Source organism: Peromyscus leucopus, chromosome X, assembly GCF_004664715.2.
Source record: "Peromyscus leucopus breed LL Stock chromosome X, UCI_PerLeu_2.1, whole genome shotgun sequence".
In the NCBI taxonomy this organism is placed as follows: domain Eukaryota; kingdom Metazoa; phylum Chordata; class Mammalia; order Rodentia; family Cricetidae; genus Peromyscus; species Peromyscus leucopus.
In genome coordinates, this window is record NC_051083.1 from 61,182,062 (window position 1) to 61,202,961 (window position 20,900).

At 39.8% G+C, this 20,900-nt stretch overlaps 1 protein-coding gene across 8 annotated transcripts in view; it reads left to right on the forward strand.

Moving 5' to 3' along the window:
• The window catches only part of Taf1 (TATA-box binding protein associated factor 1), a 73,906-nt gene that overhangs the window by 7,969 nt on the left and 45,037 nt on the right, over window positions 1-20,900 (forward strand). For all 8 annotated transcript variants that reach the window (XM_037199296.1, XM_037199295.1, XM_037199294.1 and 5 more), the window contains 16 exons: window positions 446-664; window positions 1,234-1,452; window positions 2,003-2,210; window positions 5,202-5,378; window positions 6,304-6,431; window positions 6,525-6,632; window positions 6,728-6,901; window positions 7,794-7,967; window positions 8,430-8,534; window positions 14,673-14,873; window positions 15,006-15,147; window positions 15,502-15,632; window positions 16,954-17,034; window positions 18,773-18,922; window positions 19,087-19,206; window positions 19,438-19,613. In XM_037199296.1, the coding sequence (XP_037055191.1) occupies window positions 446-664; window positions 1,234-1,452; window positions 2,003-2,210; window positions 5,202-5,378; window positions 6,304-6,431; window positions 6,525-6,632; window positions 6,728-6,901; window positions 7,794-7,967; window positions 8,430-8,534; window positions 14,673-14,873; window positions 15,006-15,147; window positions 15,502-15,632; window positions 16,954-17,034; window positions 18,773-18,922; window positions 19,087-19,206; window positions 19,438-19,613 (2,513 nt within the window). The remainder of the gene's footprint in view (window positions 1-445; window positions 665-1,233; window positions 1,453-2,002; window positions 2,211-5,201; window positions 5,379-6,303; window positions 6,432-6,524; window positions 6,633-6,727; window positions 6,902-7,793; window positions 7,968-8,429; window positions 8,535-14,672; window positions 14,874-15,005; window positions 15,148-15,501; window positions 15,633-16,953; window positions 17,035-18,772; window positions 18,923-19,086; window positions 19,207-19,437; window positions 19,614-20,900) is intronic.

Here is a 20,900-nt window from a genome sequence, read left to right on the forward strand (position 1 = left end):
CCAATAAGGCCACACACCTTAATCCTTCCCAAATGAGCATCTTAATGAGACCCTGTCATAAAAGCTAAGGGTCAGCCAGGCATGGTGGTGCATGCCTTTAAACCCAAGCAGAGGCAAGTGGATCTCTTAAGTTTGAGGCCAGCCTGTTCTACGTAGAGAATTCTAGGCCAAGGCTACATAGTGAGACTCTGTCTCAGAAAACAAAAATAAAGTAAAGCTAAGGACTTGGATTGTTGCTCATTGATAGCATGTAAGTCCCTAACTTCAAAGTCCAGTACCACATGAAAAAGAAAAAGGGAGAAGAAAAGAAACTGTCTTTCTGAGGGACAGTATTTTCATGGTCTGAACTTAGCATTCCTTCATTTTCTCCCCTGCAATTGAATAGATAACTTGAGAGTTTTTCAGACACCGAATCTCTGACATAATAGTATGTTATATGTTCTAGGTGCTACGCTTTCTACGTCTTTTTGGACCAGGAAAGAATGTCCCATCGGTTTGGAGGAGTGCTCGGAGAAAGAGGAAGAAGAAGCATCGTGAGCTTATACAGGAAGAGCCAATGCCGGAGGAAGAGTGCTCAGCAGAACTAGAAGTCAACCAGAAATCTCTGTGGAACTATGACTATGCTCCACCTCCACCTCCAGAGCAGTGTCTCTCTGATGATGAAGTAGGCAAAGTAGACATGGGGGCATGCAGAAAGCTCTCTAGCTTGTGTCAAAGTGGGAACTAACACTTCAGCATTAAGAGTTCTTTGCTAGCCGGGCTTGGTGGTGCATGCTTTTAATCCCAGCACTTGGGAGGCAGAGGCAGGTGGATCTATGTGAGTTCAGGGCCAGCCTGGGCTACAGAGCGAGTTCCAGGACAGCCAGGACAACATAGAGAAACTTTGTCTCGAAAAGCCAAAAAAAAAAAAAAGAGTTCTTTGCTACTTACCAATAATAATTATGAGTTAAATGCAGTGTTTCACCTTTCCTGTTGTAACAGAAAGATATTTGGTGGGGCAGGGCAGGGTAGATGGTGATATATTGCTAAATATAAAGCTGTGACTCGTGGACAAAGCATGCAATGATACACCTCTTATTTTTGTATATTCTAACTCCAGGTAAAAATTCCTATTCAGGAATCATACTTGTGCTTCCTCTAACTCTAAGTCACCTTATGATTGTTAATTTTCTTGTAGCCTTAGGTCATCTGGAATAGTGAAGCCCCACCTCTACATCTTTGACTCTGTTACAGATCACAATGATGGCTCCTGTGGAGTCCAAGTTTTCCCAGGCCACTGGAGACACAGATAAAGTGATGGATACCAAACCAAGAGTGGCAGAATGGCGTTATGGACCTGCCCGGCTGTGGTACGACATGCTCGGTGTCCCTGAAGATGGTAGTGGGTTTGACTATGGCTTCAAGATGAGGAAGACTGAACATGACCCCACAGTACAATGCAAAATGATGACGGTAAGCAATTCTGGTGGATAAGAGAGGGTTCTATCATTTTCACTAACTTCTTGGCTGGCAAGTTCTTGGGTACAATCTATAGTGCGGTATATCATCATGTAACTAAACTTGATTCTAAGGATTCTGTTTTTGAAATGGGTGCTGTTCCAAAGTAAGAGTTGGAGAAGAGGCAGATATTTTTTTTTTCTTATCAGGCACTTTGCATAATAGAACATCATGTTTTTCTGTGCTAGAGATTGATCCCAGTCTGCCACTGCACTCTGCCACTGGGCTGCATTCTCAACCCTTGGCTCTTTGAGGCAGGGTCTCACTTTGTATCCCGGATTGACCTCACACTTGGAATTCTCCTTTCTGTCTCCCAGGTGCTAGGATTGCAGGTATTTGACACTAAGTCTGACACAGCACTACTTGTGTTACCACATGAATCCTTTACTGTCTGGATTGGAAACTTTGACCAGTGACTGACTTTTTTTTTCAGAGCTGAGGACCGAACCGGGAGCTAAGTCCCAAACCCCCTGTGACTGACTTATTATTCTTTCTACTTGTACAGAAACTAAGGAATCTCGAGGAGGGCAATGGCATTGATCTTCTGGCAGATGAAAACTTCCTAATGGTGACACAGCTGCATTGGGAAGATGACATCATCTGGGATGGGGAGGATGTCAAACACAAAGGAACCAAACCTCAGCGTGCAAGCTTGGCAGGCTGGCTTCCGTCCAGTATGACTAGGAATGCCATGGCCTACAATGTCCAGCAAGGTGTGCTTCTCTTCTAACAGTGTCGCATACACACACAGTTCTTCAGCTCAGTCATCATAAGGAATCCATCCGAGTTACCGTCTTTTAGGCTGTTCAGGCAGAGTAAAATGCTTTAAATCTAATCCCTGATTTTATTTTCATTTTTTTTAAAGATTTATTTATTTATTAAGTATACAGTGTTCTGCCTATATATATGCCTGCAGGCCAGAAGAGGGCACCAGATCTCATTACAGATGGTTGTGAGCCACCAAATGGGGTTGCTGGGAATTGAACTCAGGACCTTTGGAAGAACAGCCAGTGCTCTTAACCGCTGAGCCATCTCTGCAGCCCTATTTTCATTTTTTATTTATAAAGGCACTTGATCATTTTATAATTTTTTTCTCAACCATGAAATCTGTCAAAAAGAAAAATTCTGATATTCTAGAGATTATCAGTTATTAACTTTTTAATGTGTTTTCTGCATGTATATGGTTGAGCTTAGTTAATTAATGTTGAGACAAGGTCTTGCTCTGTACCTGAGGCTAATCTGGAACTCACTTTATAGCCCAGGCTATCCTAAAACTCACCATCTTCCTAATTCAAGCTTCCCAAGTACTATTATTATAAGTATTTCTTGCCATATATGATTTGGCAAGTGTCATACATACTGTTTTTGTTGATATTTTTGTTTTTTTTTAAGATAGTGTTGCGATGTAGATCAAGCTGGCCTTGAACTCACAGAGATCCACCTGACTCTGTACTGTGGTAGTGGTGTTCTTTTTGGAGACAAGGTCCTACCTATCTTGTATCCCAGGCTGGCCTCAGATTTGCTGCAGTCTTCCTGCCTCATTCTCACAAGTGTGGGATTAGATGTGTAAGCCACTTCACCCATGCTATACTGTGGTTTTTCTCTTGCTTTTTTGTTTTTTGAGACAGGTCCTCACTGTGTAGTCCTGGCTGGCCTGGAACTTTATATATGTAGAACAGACTGGCCTATATTTATAGAGATCTGCCTGTCATTGCCTCCCAAGTGCTGGGATTAAAGGTGTGTGCCACCACACCTTGTTGATTTTTTTTCTTAACACAATTTTTATATGTAAGTTTTTAAAGTTGTTCATATAAATGTTTAAAGATGTGGAAACAATTATTTATTGAATTTTTAAATGAAAAATGGTTTTAAATACCTCTGTCTTATCTGTTTATGTCAGAGCTATCAGTTAGACTTGAAAGCACCTTTAAACAATTCCTTGACGATCTCTAAATTATTCTTGGTGATCTTGATAACCCTTTAACCAACACTGAGGACAGAGGGTCATATTAAAAAGTCACATTGATTTATTGGATTTTTGAGACAGGATTTCATGCCATAGCTCTGGCTGTTCTACTACTTGCCATGTATGTAGTCTAGGCTTGCCTTGAACTTGAAGTAATCCTTCTGCCTTAGCTTCTTGAGTACTGTGATTAGAGGTAAATGCCAGGAAACATTTAAAATGGAAAGAAAACAAGATATGAAACAGCATATTTGGTATATTTCATTTGTAAAAATGAAAAACACAACTGTGTAAACAAAAATATGAGTAAGAGAAAATCTACTAAAGTATTGGCAATGATTATTTCTGGTTTCTTTTTTTCTCTTGATGCCATTCTGTGTTATCCACATTTTCTCAGTTATGCTGGATTCATTGTACAGTTTAAGCCATACACCACCACCACTACCCCACCATTGATTTTTTTTTGAGACAGTCTTACAATATATAGCTCAGGCTGTCCTAGAACTCAGTATTTTCAGCCCCTACCTCTTGAGTGCTGGGACTATACATATGTACCACCACACCCAACTCAAAAATGTCTTAATTTGTTTTCAAGACAGGGTTTCTGTGTAACCTTGGCTATCTTAGAACTAGCTCTAGACCAGGCTGGACTTAAACTCAGAGATCCTCTTGCCTCTGCCCTGTAAATGCTGAGATTAAAGGCATGCACAACCATCTGACTAAAAATGCCTTAATTTTTAAAATCTTGTAAAAAGGTTTTTCTCTTCAGTTCTAGTTAAATACTTTATTAGTTAAATAATTTTTCTTTTGAATTTTTGGGTTTTTTGAGGGAGATAAAGTCTTACTGTGTAGCCCTGGCTGGCCTCCACTTGTCTCTGCCTTCCAAGTGCTAGGATTAAAGGAAAGTACCACCATACCCAACTCAGTTACATAGTATTTTTGATACAAGATCTTGGTGGGTAGCCAGTCAGGCCTCAAGCTTACAATCTTTCTCTTAGCTTCCCAAGTGTATTATAGTATTCTTATTTTATGCATAATGTTCTTAGAAGTTTGTTTTTCTTACTTATCAGTAATTGCTTTATTTGTTAACATAGTTAAATACCAATGTTTATCACCATATATATTGTTTGATATTGTTATATATATTGTTTATCGAGATGGGGTTTCACTGTGTAGCTATGGCTGTCCTGGAATTCACTTTGTAGACTAGACTGGCCCTGAACTCAAAGAAATCCACCTGTCTCTGCCTCCAGAAGGCTGGTATTAAAGACGTGTGCTATGACCTCCTGGCTCACCATAATTTTTTATTTAATTTGTTTATTTTTATTTTATGTGTATTGGTGTTTTGCCTGCAATTATGTCTGTGTGGGGATGTCTGTGTGTGGAACTGGAGTTACAGTGATAAGCTACCATGTGGGGCCTGATAATTGAACCTAGGTCCTCTGGAAGAACAGCTAGTGCTCTTCTCTGAGCCATCTCTCCCGCCCTTAACCATAATTATTTAATTAGTCCCTTAGTAAGTAGGCTGTTTAAGTTTTAACTGTTATAAACAATATTGCAGTGAACATTTTGTCATCAATGGTTTCTGTCAAAGTGAGCTTTACATGATATCAAGAAGGTTCCTTTTGAGTAGCTATGAATACCTACACTAATAGTGTTTTTATGTTTGCTAGAATCATGACTGAAAGGAGCACTAATGTTTTTTTTTTTTGTTACTGTTTTCTCCTCTTGTTTTGGCCAGGTTTTGCAGCCACACTAGATGATGATAAACCTTGGTATTCCATTTTCCCCATTGATAATGAAGATCTGGTATATGGACGTTGGGAGGACAATATCATTTGGGATGCTCAGGCAATGCCCCGGATTCTGGAGCCTCCTGTATTGACACTTGATCCCAATGATGAGAACTTGATTTTGGGTATGGTGATGGCAGAAGCCAGTGTTCTATATCTTTGACATCTTACTATTAATGTCAAAGGGCAAAAGGATTCCAAAGTGCAAAACTAGAAACTTTTTATTAATTAAATTTATTCATATATTTTACATACCGACTGCAGTTTCCCCTCCTTTCTTTCCTCCCATTCCCTCTCCCCCCGAAACTAAAAACGTTTAGGAAATGATTTTTAAAAAGAGATGTAGCTGCCAGTTTCTAGTGTTTGAGTGTTTAGAAAAAACTCATGTAGGAATGTTGAAAATTTTATCTTTAAGATCAGACATGTAAGCCAGGTATGGTGGCACATGCCATTAATCCCAGCACTTGGGAGGCAGAGGCAAGCAGATCTCTGTGAGTTCAAGGCTAGCCTGGTCTACAAAGAGAGAGTTCCAGGACAGCCAGGACTGGTACACAGAGAAACCCTGTCTCGAAAAACCAAAAAAAAAAAAAAAAAAAAAAAAAATTAGGCTTGTGAATTACCAACTAAAAGTAGTCTGAAAGTGGAGTGAGAAATCTACTTTGAAACTCAAAATATCAATGGGAAATGTGAATTTTAGTTGGGCCTGGTGGCATGTGTCCCAGGTACCTGGGAGGCCAAGGCAGGAAGACTGTAAGTTCAAGGATTGTCTAGGCAACAGAGTATGTTCCAGGGCAGCTTTGTCAACTTAGTGAGATCCTGTCTAAAAATAATGCAAAAGGAGGTCAAGATGAGTGGAGATGTCGCTCAGTGGTAGAGTCCTTGCCTAGCTTGTGTAAGACCTTAGTTTTAGTCTTTAGTACTCCATAGAGGGGTGTGGGAAAGGGTGAGAGAGAGGTGAAATGGAAAGAGGAAGGGAAGAAGAGGAGGAGGAAAGAAAGAAAATGAGCATTTAGGAATAGCAATTTGGAAGTTTTCTGGTTCCATCCTCAGAGATCCCCGATGAGAAGGAAGAAGCTACTTCTAATTCTCCTTCCAAGGAGAATAAGAAAGAATCATCTCTGAAGAAGAGTCGAATTCTCTTAGGAAAAACAGGAGTCATCAAGGAAGAACCACAGCAGGTTTGTGAAAAGAAAAGAACTTGGTATTTAGAAGAACAAAGAAAGGTATTAGGAAAGGGTTGTCTGACCGAGGCTTATTTGATCTATCATTAGAACATGTCTCAGCCAGAAGTGAAAGATCCATGGAATCTCTCCAATGATGAGTATTACTATCCCAAGCAACAGGGTCTTCGTGGTACTTTCGGAGGGAATATTATCCAGGTACAAATAGCTGCTTTGTTTTGGTGGAGGATATGGGTAAATCTTGCCTAGGAAGGAGTTAGTGTTTACTTATAACTCTTTGGCTTTCTGTTTAGCATTCAATTCCCGCAGTAGAATTACGGCAACCCTTCTTTCCTACTCACATGGGACCCATCAAACTCCGGCAGTTCCATCGACCACCTCTAAAAAAGTACTCCTTTGGGACACTATCTCAGCCAGGTCCACACTCAGTCCAGCCTTTGCTGAAGCACATCAAAAAGAAGGCAAAGGTAGAATTGCATCCTCATTAGAAAAAATGTTCTGTAAGATAATTGGGGTACAAATTGGGATACTGTACTGGTTATTAGGTTATATTAGAGAACTATTTATTTTCTCAGATGTGATACAGTTTTATTTTGGTTATCTAGAAAGATATCCTTATTCTTAGAAGATATATATGAATACATTTAAGGCTAAAATATTGCAGCTTTCAAAACTGGTTTACTAAAATCTGTAGAAAATTTACAGATAAATAGTGAAAATGTTTAAGTAGTGAAATAAAGGATGTTCTTCCAATTTTAGGTATGTTTGAAAGTTTTCACAATGAAATGAAAAGAAAATTAACATTGTTGTTCAAATCTTAGATGGTCTTTTAATAAAAAAAAAAAAAAACAGTGAAAGCTGAAAGATCAGAGAAGCAGAGCAGTCAGCCACTAGTTCTTACCACTACGAAATCCTCAGCCTAAAGAGAGTGAGTTCCTGTTTCCTCACGCCTTATATACCCTTCTCTGCCCTGCCATATTACTTCCTGGGATTAAAGGCATGTGTGCTTCCCAAGCAAAGGCATGAGATCTCAAGTGCTGGGATTACAGGTGTGTGCCACCACTGCCTGACCTCTATATCTAATATAGTGGCTGGCTCTGTCCTCTGATCCTCAGGCAAGTTTATTAGGGTACACAATATATCACCACATTTAAGAACTAGTGGCTGGCTGGTCTACTTCTCTGATCTTTCAGCTTTCACCTTGATTTCTGGCTCTTTTTTTTTTTTTATTAAAAAACAACTAAGATTCAAACAACATAACATGGTAAAGACATTGATATTCTCTCAAATTGGATGATGTCAATGTGTGTAGTTTATCTTCCTGTTGGAAATAGGCTGTATTGTCTTTATTCTGGACAGATGAGAGAGCAGGAGAGGCAAGCCTCAGGTGGTGGAGAGATGTTTTTTATGCGCACACCTCAGGACCTTACAGGCAAAGATGGAGACCTTATTCTTGCAGAATACAGTGAGGAAAACGGACCATTAATGATGCAAGTTGGCATGGCAACCAAAATAAAAAACTACTATAAAAGGGTGAGTCTGTGCTGTACTCTGTGTGTGTGTATGTGTTTAAAAAATACTTATTTACATTTATTTTCTGTGTATGAGTGTTTGCTGCATGTATGTATGTATGTGTACTACATGTATGCCAGGTGCCTGAGGGGGCCAGAAAAGTGCTCGGATCCTCTGGAACTGGAAGTTTGGATGGTTGTAATCCACCATATGAGTGCTGAGAACCAATCCTGGGTCCTCTGTAAGAGCAACAAGTGCTCTTAACCATGAAGCCATTTCTCCAGTCCCTGAAATATTTGTTATCAATATAACTGTAATTAGGTATGTAGTGATAATCTGTGAACATGTATTTTGTCGTACACATTTCTTGGGAGAAAGGAGTGGTATCTCTTTTTAATAGCAAATGCTATGCTTATGGAAGATTACATGTGTGTTTTTGGTTTTATTCTGTGAGTCTAACTGAGTTTACTATGTTTCTCCTAGAAACCTGGAAAAGATCCTGGAGCCCCAGATTGCAAATATGGAGAAACTGTTTATTGCCATACATCTCCTTTCCTGGGCTCTCTCCATCCTGGCCAGTTACTGCAGGTGAAAAATTCTTTCCTGTCTTTATTCTCTCCTAAAGAAATTGACAGATAAGGAGCAAGTTTGCCCAGAAAGAAACAATTCTGGTTGATTGAGGTACTGTTCATGTATAGGTATAATGTAGTAAAAGTGATGGTGGGTCTGGTGGTTGGTGCACACCATTAATCTCAGCACTTGGGAGGCAGAATTTGAGACCAGCTTGGTCTACATACTGAGTTCTAGGTCAGCCAGGGCTATGTAGTAAGACCCTATCTCAAAAAAGGAGGGGTCTGGAGGGATGGCTCAGCATCTAAGAACACTGGCTGTTCTTCCAGAGGGCTGAGTTTGATTCCCCAGCACCTAATGGCAGCTCAGAAACATCTGTAGCTCATACTTCCAGAGGATCTGAACCCTCTTCTAGCCTCCTTGGTCACTTCATCTGTGTGGTACACAGACATAGATGAAGGCAAAACACTCAGACACATTTTTAAGAAATAAAAAATAAAGAATTAAAAGTAAAAATTTAGTATAATCTACTGGACATGGAGGGCAGGAGGATCAGGAGTTTAAGGTCATCCTTGGCTATGTTGCAAGTTTGAGGTCAGTCTAGTAAACCAGCAAAAGATCAGTATAATTTAAAGTTTAAGACAAACTTTTTTTCCTTTGGTTGTTTTTTTTTTTTTTTTTTTTTTTTTGGTTTTTCGAGTCAGGGTTTCTCTGTATAGCTTTCCTAGAACTCACTTGGTAGCCCAGGCTGGCCTTGAACTCATAGAGATCCACCTGCCTCTGCCTCCTGGGTGCTGGGATTAAAGGCATGTGTCACCACTGCCCGGCGTCAAACTTTTTTTTCTTAAAAATAATTCTCAGTTATTTTTCAGATTTTTTCCTTAGGCTAAATATAGAATAGTGGGTATTTTTTTTATTGTTTTTTTTTTTTTTTTTTTGTGTGTGTGTGTGTGTGTGTGTGTGTGTGTATTTTTTGAGCTAGGATCTTACTCTTTAGCACAGACTGACCTGAAACTTACTATGTAGCCTAGATTGGCCTCAAACTTTGGGGCAGTCCTTAGCCTTATGAGTACTGGGATTGCAAATAAAAGATAAAACAGCTTTTTGAAAATATACGTGATGGTGGTGATGCACACATTAATACCAACACTAGGGAGGCAAAGGCAGGTGGATCTCTATGAGTTTGTGGCCAGCCTGGTCTACATAGTGAGTTCTAGGACAGCCAGAGCTACATAGTGATACCTGGTTTCAAAAAAAAAAAAATGGAAAGAAGGAAAAAATATATAAAAATACACTCTGGTAGCTGGGTATGGGTGGTGCCTGCTTGCAATCCCAGTACTAGAAGGCGCAAGTTTGAGGCTAGCCTGGAGTATAGAGCGAGACCTTGTCTCAAAAATAAAAAAGCAAAAACAAAACACTGGGAAGTCTACGTAGAATTAATGTAGGTTATGAGTGTTTTAAATTTTTTGTGTGAAATTAGTATGTTTGAGGAACTGGAAATGTCAGCTCAGTGATAGAATGCTTACCTAGCATGTTGAAGGCTCTGGCTTTGTGTCTAGCACTGCAAAAAAAAAGTGGTACATTTTGATGGTAATTAGTTGTGGCCATTGTGAATACTGAATCATACTTGAATCATATTATCGTCTCGCCAGAGTGAAGTGCTGCTTTTTGTGATTTTTTCTGAAGGTTATAGTGAGGCCCTCTGGCAGTAGCTTTTAAAAAGAACTATGGAGGTCCACAAATGATATGGAACAATCTCCAGAACTTTTTTCTCCCATTTCATTTCTCAAGCTAATCTTTTCCTTTTTTCCTCTTTCTTTTTTTTAGACAGGAACTTACTCTGTAGTCTCGAAATGGCCTGGAACTTGGTATATAGACAAGTTTGGCCTTGAACTTTTAGCAACCCTCCTGGCTCTGCCTCCCAAGTGCTAGAATTCCAGATGTGTGACACAGTGTCCATAGCAATCTTAAACATTCCTTTATTCTTGTATCTTATTTATTTATTCCACTGTCACTATTGCCAGCTTTTCTGCACCTGCAAGTTCTTTAATCATTCCTTCTAGGTTTATCAGGGCAGGTAGAACTGGAGAATTAAACCTGGGGCCTTGTATATGCAGGTCTGAGACTAGTCTGGTAAACTGAATCACATCCTTAGTCCCCTCTCACCAGATTCTGATTATTGTTTGCTTTCCTGTTCTTGTAATTTTCTTTGAGATTTCTTGTTGGTGGTTTTTAAATAATCCATCTTATTCTCTTGTGACTACTTTTATAGTTTTTTTTAACACTGTGTGTGTGTGTGTGTGTGTGTGTGTGTGTGTGTGTGTTAGGGAGGTTGAAGGACAATTGCAGGAGTCAATTCTTGCTCTACCATGTGAGTCTTGGGGATTGAACTCAGGTTTAAGTTTGGTGGCTAATATTCTTACCTGCCAAGACATCTCAATGTCTCTGGGTTTGTCTTTGTTTTTTCCCCTTCGAGATGGGAGTCTTAGGTAACACAGGCTTCCCAGGTGCTAGGATTATAGGTGTGTACCACCACCATGCCCAATTGTTTGTAGGGCATGTTTGTGCGTGCATGCATGTGTGTGTGATGACATGAGTGTGTGGGTACATGTACATGCAGAGGTCAGAGCAGGATATTTCACTTTTGTGGTTCTTAATTCAAAATATCACTTGAATGGCCTGATAGTCTTTGAGGGACTCTCAAACTTGTCTAAAACTTCATAAGCCATGTTTCCATCATCTGCCCTGTTCTCAGCATTATCTTAGAAGTTTCCATAGAAAAGATGATTAAAATCTGAGCACTCGGTGGCTTTTCCAACCCAACATCCTAAACTCCTTTAAAAATCCTCCCCCCAAAAAACCACATAGTCATGTGTGTCACAGCAATATCCATGATCCTGGTACCAATTTTTCTGTCTGAGGATTTCTATTGCTGTGATAAAGCACCATGACACACCAGGATTTACATGGGGGAAAGAAAGAATTGACTCATGCAAGTTGTCTTCTACATGTACTTCATGACACACATGTGCCCACATTTGTGTACACACACACACACACACACACACACACACACACACACACACTAAATAAATGAGAAATGCAACTAAAATTTTAAAAGATTATTTACTATCTTCTGTAAGTCTATCTATAGTGAACATGAAGAATTTATTTTCTCAACTGGGTGGTGGTGGCATACACTTTAAATCCCAGCACTCAGGGGGCAGAGGCAGGAGGATCACTGAGTTCAAGACTGGCTTGGTCTATAGAGCGAGTTCTAGGACAGCCAGGGCTACACAGAGAAACCCTGTCTCTAATGATCCCCAACACACACACACCGAAAAAAAGAATTTAATTTCTCCACCAGTATGATGAAAGTCTTCCTTTTTAATGCTCATTAGTAGGATTTTTTTGTTTGTTTTTGTTTTTCAAAAGAGGGTTTCACTGCATAGCCCTGGCTATCCTGGAACTCAGAGATCTGCCTGCCTTTGCCTCCTGAGTGCTGGGATTAAAAGCATGTGCCACCACTGCCTGGCATTATCAGGATTTTTAAAAAATGATTTATTTATTTTTATTTTTTCTATGTATTGTTGTGTCTGTGGAGGGTGTCAGATCCCCTGGAACTTGAGTTGCAGACAGTTGTGAGCTACCATGTGGATGCTGGGAATTGAATTCGGGTCCTCTAGAAGAGCAGTCAGTGCTCTTAACCACTAAGCCATCTCTCCAGCCCCCATTATTAGAACTTTTTTTTTTCAGAGCTGAGGACCGAACCCAGGGCCTTGTGCTTGCTAGGCAAGCTCTCTACTCCTGAGCTAAATCCCCAACCCCTATTCGGACTTTTAAACAATTATTATTTAAACAAATTTTTATTATTTGCTTGTGCACACATGTTGAACCAGAAGAGGGTGTCTGATTACTTGTATCTAAAGTTTTAGGTATTTCTTAGCTGTCAGATGTGGATACTAAAATTAGAACTCCAGGCCTCATAATCGAGTAGCAAGTGCCTTTAAGTGCTTAGCCATCTCCCCAGCTCTCTTAGGATGTTTTTGGTGGTGGGGGGATACTTTTTTTTAGATTCCGAGTTTATAATAGTTGATCCCTATCTTGTTTCTACTTTTTTTAAAAGTGCTTTTTAAAAAAAATTTATTTGTATTTTATGTGCATTGGTGTTTTGCCTTCATGCATGTGTGAGGGTGTCAGATCCCCTGGAATTGGAGGTACAGACAGTTGTGAGCTGCCATGTGGGTGCTGAGAACTGAACCTTCATCCTCTGGGAGAGCAAGCCAATGCTCTTAACCTCTGAACATCTCTCCAGCCTCCCTGGCTTCTACTTCTATCTCAGATATTTCTGTCCAACTGCTCTTCTGCTTTTGTTCATTCTGTCCTCTTAGCAGATTTTCCTTCATTGTTTTGTTTAATTTTTAATTAATTAACTAATGTATTCAAAAATGTTCTGAAGCCAGGCACGATGCCTGGGATCCTAGTACTCAACAGTCTAGTGATACAGGAGAACTGCCTTGATTTTGAGACCTCCGTGGGCTTCTGTGAGACCTCGTCCCTCTAAATTGTTTTGTCTTCACCTCTTGTGCATGAGACTGGAGGGTAGGAGTATATTACTACATTAATGTATAAAGCTCTTCATAGTAGTCCTGGGAAGTATAGGTATTTTAAGTAGCCTGTATTTTGTAGCTGAGGAAACTTAAGCTCAGAAACTTTGACTTGAGTGACTTCATACAGTGACTGCCATAGGCTCTTTCTTCTGAATCTAAACCATATACTTTCATTTCTTTCTTTCTTTCTTTTTTTTTTTTTTGAGTCAAGTGTCTCTTAAATAGCCTGTGTTGCCTTCAAATTTGCTGTGTGGCCAAGGATGGCCTTGAACCCCTGATCCTCTTGCCTCTACTTTCCAAGTGCTGAGAGATTATAGGTATTTGTTATAACACCTTTTCTTCCAATACTGTTATTTAATTTCTTTATTTGTGTGTATATGTGGGGATTATATGCATGTGTGGAACTCAGAGCCAGAGGTCAATATTGGTTGTCTTTCTCTGTTACTCATTACCTTATTTTTTTGAGATAGCATCTCTCATAGATCCTGGAGTTTACAGTTTTGCTTGGACTGGTTGGCTAGTGGTTCTCTAGGATCTTGTCTTCACTGATCCTCTCCCTGTCACCATTGGGATTATTGACAGATGCCTCTGTGTTCAGCTTTTTAAGTGAGTGCCGGGGATCCAGACTCAGGTTCTTATGCTTATACAACAAGCACTTTACCTGCTGAACCATCTCCCAGCCTCATTCTATTCTGTTTTGAGGGATGGGGTCCTCATGCGGCCAGATTGGCCTCAAATTCACTATGTAGTCAAGGCTGACCTTTAATTCCTAATCTTCCTGCTTTCCTAACAAAGGCTGGGATTAAGGGAATATGCCACTAGGTCTTGCTCTGACTCATTTTTTAAAAAAGATTTGTTTGTTTGTTAGTTAGTTAATTAATTAATTAATTAATTAATTAATTATGTATAGTGTTCTGCCTACATGCATGCTTGCAGGCCAGAAGTTGTGAGCCACCATGTGGTTGCTGGAAGAACAGCCAGTGCTCTTAACTTCTGAGCCATCTCTCCAGCCCCCCTACCCCCACTCAGTTTTTTATTTGAGTATCAATCTCATGCCATAGCTCAGGCTTATTGATTTTCCTGCTTCAGTCTCCTGAATGCTGAGATTATAAGCATTCTCTGCCATTCCTGGCTCTATTTTTAAAGTTTTTATTTCTTTTTGTCTGTTAAATTCTAAAAGATAGTGGGTAAAAAAAATAATATCAGCCAGGCAGTGGTGGTACATGCCTTTAATCCCAGCACTCAGGAGTCAATGGAAGGCAGATTTTTCAGTTGGAGGCCAACCTGGTCTACAGAGCGAGTTCTAGGACAGCTAAGGCTACAAAGAGAAACCCTGTCTCAAAAAACCAAAATAATCATCATCATCATCATCATCATCATCATCATCATCATCATGTTTGCTATTCCATATCATTTGCTTATTTTATTGTATAGATTTTAGATCTAATGAATATAGATAGTGGTAAGTTTTATTTTCCTTTTTCAATCGTTGGCTGAATTTTCTAGGGTTTCTTTGTAAATAACTTTTGTGGTTTACTTTCATTAGGCATTTGAGAACAATCTTTTTCGTGCTCCAATTTATCTTCATAAGATGCCAGAGACGGACTTCTTGATGATTCGAACAAGGCAGGGTTACTATATTCGAGAATTAGTGGACATTTTTGTGGTGGGCCAGCAGTGTCCCTTGTTTGAAGTTCCTGGTCCTAACTCCAAAAGGGCTAATACACACATCCGAGACTTTCTGCAGGTAAGATGGGAGTTGGGCTAAGATGCACATGCTAATAAAAAGATGTAAACATAGCTGAGCTTAGTTGGGGAAGGGACCCTGGTGAGGACTTTTATCCTTTATCTAATAAAGTATATTTGACTTACTGGACAGGTTTTTATTTACCGCCTCTTTTGGAAGAGTAAAGATAGGCCACGGCGTATCCGGATGGAAGATATAAAGAAAGCCTTTCCTTCACATTCAGAAAGCAGCATCCGGAAGAGGCTAAAGCTCTGTGCTGACTTCAAACGTACAGGTCATCAGTGTGACTACTTGTCTTTTCTGTGATACTCTCATAATCCCAAACAATTATGACTTTCAGTTAAAAGAAATCATAGCTAATAGAGTAGAAATTGATGTCTGTCAAAAGGAGAAGGTACCAAATCTTGTAACTAGAGACTTTGATTGCTTTTTTTGATAATTTGATGGTAATTGGTTACTAGGAGAGTCCATGTGAGTTATTTGCATGTCTTACTTAAGATGTAGGAAACCTGGCAGTGGGGTTTTGTTGACTAGTCCTATCTAGACATTACTTAGTTCAATGTCAGTTTGCTATACTATTACTTTGGGTTCTTTAGAAGTCAGAGCAGTTTCTCCGTATGTTTTCCAGGGATGGATTCAAACTGGTGGGTGCTGAAATCTGATTTTCGTTTACCAACTGAAGAGGAGATCAGAGCTATGGTATCGCCAGAACAGTGCTGTGCTTATTATAGCATGATAGCTGCAGAGCAGAGACTAAAGGTGAGCCTCTTCTTGTTAAGCACTGCTTATGTCTATTTTTCTTTTCAGAGACATAGAAGAGAATACTCGGGAGATGATAGTTACTAGATTATTACCAGTTATTCAACAATTTGAACTGCATGAGGTACTTTCTGTGTGTATGGATTCTAGGGGAAGTTATGGTGTAGCTAAATGTCAGTGTGAGGCTCTGTGAGGGACTTAAGTCCTATTGCCTTGCTTTAAAAATGATAGATCATTCATTTGGGTGGTGACTCTTTTGTAAAATAAGCAGGAAAAGGACTTTTCAGATTCCCGGGTAGGCAAAGATGATAGCTGGAATGGGATACAGGTAAAGCCATGGAACACATGGCGATACATAGATTAATAGTTATGAGTTGAGTTAAACTATAAGAGCTAGCTGGCAAGAGGCCTGCCGTAGACCAAACTGTTTGTAAATAATATTAAGCCTCTGAATGATTATTTTATAAGCAGCTGCAGGACCTCGGGCCAAGTGGAACGGGGTGGAACCGGGCGGGGCTGGAGAAAGCTTCTAGCTACACTTTACCATTGAGCCGTCTCTCCAGCCCCATTAGTTAGGGTTTCTATTGCTCTGAAGAGACACCATGACAGTAGCTACTCTTACAAAGGAAAACATTTCAAATTGGGGCTGGCTTACAGTCCATTATCACCATGGCAGAAAGCATGGCAGCATGCAGGCAGACATGGTGCTGGAGAGGTTTTCATTCAAAACACTACAAAGGCTAGAACAGAAAAAGTCCAACTGAAAAATTCTGTAGTTAGAATCTCTCTTTAGTTTAGTTTGCTTTTTAAATGGGCCCTAGCTATTCACATATCCACATACATTCCTTGAAAATTTTTTGTGTGGGGGCTAGAGAAATGGCTGAACAATTTTGAGCACTTCCAGAGGACCTGGGTTCCATCCCCAGCACCTACATGGCAGCTCACAACTGTTTGTAACTCCAGTTCCAGGGGATCTGACACTCTCACACAGATATACATGCAGGCAAAACATCAATTCACATAAAATAAAAATCAATTATTTTAAAAATGATTCTAGAAAAAAAACTTTGTGTGAACACAGGACCTTTGCACATGCTAGGCAAGCATTCTGCCACTGAACTATATCCCTAGAGCAGATTCCTTGGAATTTGGCATATCTTCTAGTAGCTCAAGAATGCATAATAGTAATACATACATTGAAAACTACAGAATCCATTTTCTATGCTGTTTCGGTTGGTATTTTAGTATTCAGTAAAACTGTTTTCAGGAAAAAAACTTCTTTCCATTGACTTTATTCATACATAGAGTTGTCCTCTTTCAGGATGCTGGCTATGGAGAGAAGTCCTTTTTTGCCCCTGAGGAAGAAAATGAAGAAGATTTCCAGATGAAGATTGATGATGAAGTAAGGTTTTACAAACTATTTTTTTGAGACAGAATCTTGCTCTGTAGCCCAGTCTGGCCTGGAAACTTTAAATCTTCCTCCCTGTCTCCCAGTTCTTGAGAGTACAGACACATACCAACATATCCAGCAACATTTGTATATTTTTATCTTTAATATATATGTGTGTGTCTCTGTGTGGATATGTGTGCATAAGTAAGTGAGTGTAGGTGCCTGGAGGACCAGAGACATTGGATCTCTCTCTAGGTGGAGTTACAGGTGCTTATTTATAAGTTACCTGACATGACTGTTGGGAACTGAACCCAGGTCCTCTGAAAGAGCAGCAAGCCCTTTTTTTCTTTCTTTCTTCCTTTCTTTTTCTTTTCTTTTCTTTCTTTCTTTCTTTCTTTTTTTTTTTTTTTTTTTTTGAGACAGGGTCTTTCTATGTTGTCCTGGCTGTCCTGGAACTCACTATGTAGACCAGGCTTGTCTTGAACTGCCTGCCTCTGCCACTTGAGTGCTGAGATTAAAGGCATGTGCCACTCCATCTGGCTCTATAGTTTTTCTTAATTTAAAGATTTATTTATTCGTGTATAATATGTGTGTGCCTGTGTACAGAGTCCAGAAGAGGGGAACATATCCCTCAGAGCTGTAGTTATAGGCATTTGTGGCTGGGGCTTGTTATCTGAGTGCTTGGATCCAAATTCCAGTCCTTAAGATTGTATAGCAATGCTTTTAATCACTGAGCCGTTTTTCTGGCCCACAACACTCATTTTTTTTTAAATCAGTGCTTCTCATTATCTCTTTTAAAATTAATTTATTTTTGTTTTATATGCATTGGTGTTTTGCCTTGGGTGTCGGGTCCCCTGAAACTGGAATTACAGACAGGTGTGAGCTGCCATGTGGGTGCCGGGAATTGAACCTGGGTCCTCTGGAAGAGCAGTCAGTGCTCTCAACCAGCAAGCCATCTCTCCAGCCCTCATCATCTCTTTTATTTATTTATTTATTTATTTATTTATTTATTTATTTATTTATTTATTTATTTATTTATGTTTGTTTGCTTGTTTGTTGTTTGTTTTTCAAGACAGGGTTTCTCTGTGTAGTTTTGGTGCCTGTCCTGGATCTCACTTTGTAGACCAGGCTGGCCTCGAACTCACTGAGATCTGCCTGCCTCTGCCTCCCGAGTGCTGGGATTAAAGGCACGAACCACCACCACCACCACCACCACCACCACCACCACCACCACCACCACCGTCCGGCTCATTATCTCTTTTAAAAAGAAGGTTTTTGGCTGGTGAGATGGCACACATCTGTAATCCCATCACTTTGGAAGATCAGTTGTTCAAGATCATTATGCTCTAATACATAGAGAGTTCCAGGCCAACCTAGATTAGAGACCCTACTATAAAAAAAAAATCAAAATAAGAAAACCATTTGAAAAATTGGACAATAAAATGCAGTTGTCCTTCTATGATCATCATGAATGTGGGTACAACACTACCTACTGAAATCCTAGAGATAATGGACTGAAGAACACCATTGATAAACATATTTTTTATCCTGATCGCACTCTGAATCTCTAAACACTTGATTTAAGTATCATAGAAGAGAGCTGAGCATTGGATAGCTGCTCTATTTAACTTGATATTTAGATAATTTAAGAAACCGTGGAAACATTCAGAATAATTGTTCTACCGTTTTAGGTAGTGGTTAGACATGGAACAATGTTTCCCACAACCCTGACTCCTTTTCTTTATCTTAGGTTCGTACTGCTCCTTGGAATACTACAAGAGCTTTCATTGCTGCCATGAAGGGCAAATGTCTCCTGGAGGTGACTGGAGTAGCAGATCCCACAGGCTGTGGTGAAGGATTCTCCTATGTGAAGATTCCAAACAAACCTACACAGCAGAAGGTGAGAGTCTTTAGATTGCTAGAAATGAAAAGAGGAAGGAATGAGGTTTGAGCAGTAGAAATAAATAGAGTAGAAGACCTGGAAACGGTTCATTTGCCAGAACAGCATAGATGCTTACTGTTAGGAGTTGAGCTCAGATTCTCACTTGTTTTTGTTTGAGATAGGACGATAAGGAGCCTCAGCCAGTGAAGAAGACAGTCACGGGAACAGATGCAGACCTTCGTCGCCTGTCTCTGAAAAATGCCAAACAGCTTCTTCGTAAATTTGGTGTGCCTGAGGAAGAGGTAGGTGTAGAAGAGGAAAACTCTGAGTAAGAGGCTTTGTATACAGATAGAAAGGTAGGAAGGTATAAAGAACTATCTGGGGTTTTTAATGTGATGTAGATCATGATAGGTTCTAAATACTTTACCCAAACTTTCTCTTTGTTTTCTTGTCTATATTTCTAATAACGGCCCTGGTTTGTCCTTTTACATCCCTAAATGAGGTATATATGTAGTTCTGTGTTTCTCTTATAGATTAAAAAGTTGTCCCGCTGGGAAGTTATTGATGTGGTACGCACAATGTCAACAGAACAGGCTCGTTCTGGAGAGGGGCCCATGAGTAAATTTGCCCGTGGATCAAGGTTTTCTGTGGCTGAGCATCAAGAGCGTTACAAAGAGGAATGTCAGCGTATCTTTGACCTACAGAACAAGTATGTTAATTCAGTACTGTGGAAAGTTTAAGCTGGAAAGGGGAAGTGTCCTAGACATGTTTTGTTTTGAACTAATGGCCTTGTACATGCAAGATGTACTTTATCAATAAACTGTGCCTTCAGCTCCTACATACTATTTTTCTATTTTGGGATGAGTTATTATATAGCCATGCTGATCTGGAACTTGCTATGTAGGATAGGCTGGCCTTGAACTTTTGATGATCCTCCTGTACCTGTCTCCTAAATTTTGGGCCACAGGTATCCTCCACCATGCTCTACCAGATATTGTTTGTATAATGAAGAGGATATCACCTGAAAAAAAATGTAACTAGGTGATTGGGTATCTGAAATACCAGGCACCATCTGTAATAATACTGCCAGAGTACCTATTCCTGTTTTTTTTTTTTTTTTTTTTTGGTTTTTAAAGACAGATTTGTACTTTCGCTTCTGACTCATGGTAGCAGCTGGTCGTGGCCTGACGGCTGGAAACTGCAACTTATTGGAAAGACCACTATGTCTCGGCTGACTCCATGAACCCATCACCTACCTTTTTGCCTCCTGAGTGCTGGGATTAAAGGCATGTATCACCAAAGTGCACAGCTTTTTTAAAGCTTTCTTTCTTTCTTTCTTTTTTTTTTTTTTTGAGACAGGCTTTTACCATGTAGGCCATATTGGATTCAAGCCTTTGGCAGTCCTCTAGCTTTTGCCCCCTGAGTACTGGGATTATAAGCATGTGCCACCATGCCTGCTGAACCTACTGTTTTCAAAGTAATTTAGCAAAAGCTTTGAATGTCATGAAATGCTAAGCTTGATCTCTTGGTTTGGTGACAGTTTGTGTGGCCTACTTTGCCTGGGTCTGGCACTTTTAAGTGGTTATGTTTTTTTCCACTAATGGCTTAATTATGAAAGAAGAGTAATATGCTATTAAAAAGGATCTATGAATCTAATTGTACTGGTGAGCTGAGCAGCACTTGGGAGGCTAAGGCAAGAACGATAAGGAATTCAAGGCATACCTGAGGCGGGGGCAGGAGGTGGTGGAGAGAGGAAGCAGTGAGAATCTCTTTCAAGAAAAATGTTTGAAAATGGCCTGTGTGCTTCTTTCTTAGCTTTTTTCCCCAATGATTCTGAAAGAATTACTACAGATTTGTGAAATGTCTAGGAATATGTAGTTTTTCTGTTAGGGGTTTCATGACTTTGTGGATTCTGAGTATATCTTTTTAAGGTTGATTTCTCAATTTTCTTTTTTTGTGGGGGAGGGTTTGAGACAGGGTTTCTCTGTGTAGCTTT